General features: G+C 47.9%; 1 protein-coding gene across 2 annotated transcripts in view; it reads right to left on the bottom strand.

Annotated features, from left to right (window-relative positions):
- Positions 1-4598, bottom strand: part of Tmem143 (transmembrane protein 143) — an 18139-nt gene that overhangs the window by 932 nt on the left and 12609 nt on the right. The window contains exon 7 of one of the 2 annotated variants that reach the window (XM_010640797.3): positions 4-164. In XM_010640797.3, coding sequence (XP_010639099.1) covers positions 4-164 — 161 coding nt within the window. Of the gene's footprint in view, positions 1-3; positions 165-3263; positions 3389-4598 lie in introns of those variants that run through there. The other variant, XM_033765875.1, reaches the window with a different exon arrangement.

The following is a 4598-nucleotide window of genomic DNA, read 5'->3' on the forward strand; positions in this document are numbered from 1 at the left end:
GGCCGCCGGGCCAGGAAGCTGTGAGCCAACAGCGCCTCCTTGGCGTGCTCGTCCTGCGCGCGCAGTGCCAGGGCGCTGAGCAGCTCCGAGTTGTTGGACGTGCTGCGGTAGTACAGCATGTGCGCCAGCTCCAGCGCCTGCACGCTGCGCCGCTGCCCGAACATCTGCGGGGACAGCCCGCGGGGAGCAGGGGTGAAAGTTCGAGGCGTCCCCACGCCACCCGGGCCTCTTCAGTTTGGGTCCAGGGCTGGGGTACGGAGCTACGGTTTTCACGCCTGCTCTCTCGCCCCGGGCTCCTGGCCACCAGCCCCCACCCCACCCCAGCCAGTGGGAAGATTGCTAGGATTTCGGTTTTGGTTTTGCAATACTGGGGACTGAACTCAGGGCCTGGCACATGCTAGGCACACTCTCAGCCACTGAGCTGCACCCTAGCCTATTCTGTTTACTTTTGAAACAGTCCCGCTAAGTGGATAAATTCCCCAGGCAGGGTTGAAACTTAGAACCCTCCTGCCTCAGCCTCCCAGGAACCTGGGATGACAGGTGAGTGCCACCACCCTCAGCTTGAAGATGAGTTTTTACCAAACGCTGCGCTGGTTTGTTCTTCTGGGCTATATTTAAATGGTTTTCTCAACAACTTTCAAACAATAAGAGTTTTAGCCTTGGAAGAGTGTGTTACAATAAGAATCCCTTGACCACTGTCACCACTCCTGTTCAATATAGTTTTGGAAACATTAGCCACAGCAATTAGATAAGAGAAAAAAAGGAATAAAGATAGGAAAGGAAGAAGTTAAACTGTCATTATTTGCTGATGACATGTCTCTACAAAGAAGACCCAAAAAACACCATCAAAAGACTTCTAGGTTTAATTCACAGATTCAGCAGAGTAGCTGGATAAAAGGTCAATTCTCAAATAACAGCCTTTTTTTTTTTGGATTTTTGAGACAGGGTCTCACTATGTAGTTGAGACTGACCTGGAACTCACTATGTAGGCCAGGCTCAACAGCCTTCTTGTACACAAATAATAGACTCACTGAGAGAGAAATTAAGGAAAAAATTCCTTTCACAATAGCACCCAAATAAATGAAATATCTAGGAATCAATCCAATGAAGGAAGCAAAAGACCTCTACATTAAGAACTATAGCACTCCGGGAAAAAAAAAAAAAAGATCAAAGAGGATATAAGAAAATGGAAAGACATCCCTTGTCCTGGGTAGGAAGAATCAATATAGTGAAAATGGCCATACTTCCAAAACTGCTATACAAATTCAATGCAATCCCTATTGAAATTCCCAACAGTATATTTCACAGAACTACAGAACACAATACAAAAACTCATTTGGGACCGGAAGAGACCTGGAATAGCAAAAATAATTCTAGGCAATAGAGACATAGCAGAGGGTATCACAATTCCCAACTTGAAACTATACTACAAAGCCACCATGATGAAAACAGCATGGAACTGGCAAAGAAACAGACCTGAGGATCAGTGGAATAGATTAGAAGATGTAAAAATAACTCCAGACATAGTCAGCTACCTCATCTTTGACAAAGAAGCCAAACATCCTCACTGGAGAAAAGACAGCCTCTTTAATAAACAGTGTTTAGGGGCAGGGATTTGGTTCAGTGTTTCCGCCACCTGCCTTGCAAGTGCTAGAGCCTGAGTTGGATTCCCAGTTAAAAAAAAAAAAAAAAAAAAAACAGTAAATGGTGTTGGAGGGCCGGGGATTTAGCTCAGTGGTGCCACCACCTGCTTTGCAAGCACAAGGTCCTGAGTTCGAGCCCCAGTACCAAAAATAAATAAATAAATTGTGTTGGAAAAACTGGATTTCAACTTGCCAAAGATTAAAACTAGACCCATATGTTTCACCATGCACTAAACTAAAATCAAAGTGGATCAAAGATCTAAATATTAAAACAAACACTAAACTTGCTGGAAGATAAGTTAGGTAGAACTCTCAAAGACATTGGCATAGGAAAAGACTTTATGAACAAATTCGCAGTAGCACAGGAACTAGCACAAAGAACCAACAACTGTGATCTCATCTTATTAAAAAGCTTTTGCACTGCAAGAGAAACTACCAACTGAGCTAACAGGCATCCTACCCATGGGAGGGCTGGGGATTTAGCACCTGTCTCACAGCGTAAGGTCCTGAATTCGATTGAAAAAAAAAAAAAAAAAAAAAAAAAAAACCTACAGCATGGGAAAAAAATTTTACCAGCTGTTCCTCAGACAAAGGTCTGTTATCCAGAATACATAAAGAACTCAAAAAAAATCAGACCCCTCAAATATAAAGACCACAAAAGTGGGCATCTGAAATGAACAGAGATTTCTCAGAAAAAGAAGTTTAAGCAGCAAATAAACATGAAAAAAATGTTCCACATCACTGGTCATCCGAGAGATGCAGATGAAAACAACACTGAGATTCCACCTCACCCCACAAAGAATGGCTGTTATCAAGAAATCAACCGATAACAAATGCTGGCAGGGTTGTGGGGAGAAAGGAACCCTTCTCCACTGTTGGTGGGAGTGCAGACGGTGCAACCACTGTGGAAATCAATATGGAGACACCTCAAACAACTAGGATTAGAAGTCCCATTTGACCCAGGTATTTCTCTGCTGGGTATCTTCCCAAAAAAATCATACCACGGTGATACATGCGCACCCATGTTTATAGCAGCACAGTTTGTAATAGCTAAAACTTGGAAATAGCCCAATTGCCCATCAGTTCGAGACTGGATAAAGAAGATGTAGGTTTTTTTTTTCTTGTTTTTTTTTTAATAAAATGGAGTACTATTCAGCCATGAATAACAAGAAACTAGAGACATAGCTAAGGGGGTACACATTGAGGCCATACTCTTAAGTGAAATAAACAGGACATGCGTGTAAATACCAAATAGTTTCTCTAGTGTGAGAAAAGGATCAAAATATATAACTGATATTGTGAAATAAGAAGAAAATGTCTAAAGTAGTAGGGGAAGTGGGAGGGGTAGGGGAAAGGGAAGAAGAGAAAAAAAAATATGAGAAAAGGAAAAAACATGGAAACAAAGTCTTTTTAAATAGGGAAGGATACAGGGCCGGGGATTTAGCTCAGCGCTTCCACCACCTGCCTTGCAAGCTCAAGGACCTGAGTACAATCCCTGGTACCCAAAAAACAAAAACAAAAAATAAATAAATAGGGAAGGGTGGAGAGGGTGAAGGGAGGGCAGGGGACTGGGGAAAATGTGAACCAAGGTAAGTCTTGTAAAGGTACCAGACCCCAGTGATGAGTGTAACTGCGCTGCACACCTGAATGTACCAATAAACTCAGTGGAAACAAGAAGAACCCCTCACCCTTGACGGACAGGCTCCCTTATATCCAGATTCGTGTCCAGATTTATTCAAAAGGACCTGGTGAGAGCACATGGGTTCGGAAGAAACCTGATCAACTCTTAACTGTGGGCGCCGGGTGCCCGCTGCACGGCAGCTCACCACGCTCCTATTTCTGCATTTTCTTGAACTTTTGCATAATAAAAAAGGTTTAATATCACATGGTAGCATTAAATTGTAAAGAGAACCAATGGGAGGATGCGGGGGAGGGGCGGCCCAGGCCCGGTGTCCACCTTGGCCCGTCTCCCCCTCCTTGGGGTCCCTCAGTAGGGGACTCAAGAGCCCACCCAGCAGCTGGCGGCCAGGGCTGAGACCAACTTCTGGGCAGTGAGGCTGATGGCCAGGAAAGTTCTGCAGGTCGGCACGGGGGACAGAACCTGGCCCTTCGGGTGCACCCGAACACCAGTGACAGGACAGCCCCCGCCCCACAGGGCCACCGTGGGGCCAAAGGTGGGATAAGCACAAGAGGGACAGGGCCACACCTTCTCCGCAGGGGCCCAGCACCCAGCCTCTGTCCCTGAGCTGGTACCAATCACCACTTCCATGGCAAGTGAGGGACGCAGGGCGACAGCGTCAGGGCCCATGGGGTAGGAAAGCACATTAGCTTTTGTGTCCGTGGTTGCCAAGCTAGGGAGCCAGAGTCTCCTGAATGAGAGCAGTGGGTCCCTCTGTTCACGGCACACATGTGGCCACAGGTCACCAGGAGGGCGGTCACCAGCTGCCACCCACCGGCCGGCATCTCCCCTAGTCTCCCGGTGCTCTGGCTGGGACCCGGCATCTCCGGCCCAGTCCCCTCCAGCCCTGCCCCTGCCCTGCTCTCAGCTGTCCCAGGGTATCGAGCCACGCCCTTGTCACGGCCCCCGGGACACAGGACAGACGCCTCCCCCCACAGATGGACACTGTGTCCCCGGCTCCTGGGGCCCCCACTTCAACCTCCACAAAGTGTGTGACCCTGTCTCCCTGCTGGGCAGTGTGCAGGAGGGCGATGGCTCTGGAGGCCAGCAGAGGGGCCAGACTGAGACAGAGCACTCAAGACGGGGAACCCAGAGGGAAGGGACAGGGTGGGCCCTGTGGGGCAGGGCAGAGGCCACAGGGTCAGTGTGGAGGAGGCTGTGGTCCCGCCACTGCATGCACTGCACGTGTGTGCTCGTAGGGTGCTGGGACTGTCTCTGAGCTGCGTCCTTCTGAGCTGTGTCCCTGACCCTTTGGCCCTTTTTTTTTTTTTTTTTTT

The sequence above is a fragment of the Fukomys damarensis genome, unplaced genomic scaffold (assembly GCF_012274545.1).
Source record: "Fukomys damarensis isolate Sample0158 unplaced genomic scaffold, DMR_v1.0_HiC HiC_scaffold_19, whole genome shotgun sequence".
Classification (NCBI taxonomy): Eukaryota; Metazoa; Chordata; class Mammalia; order Rodentia; family Bathyergidae; genus Fukomys; species Fukomys damarensis.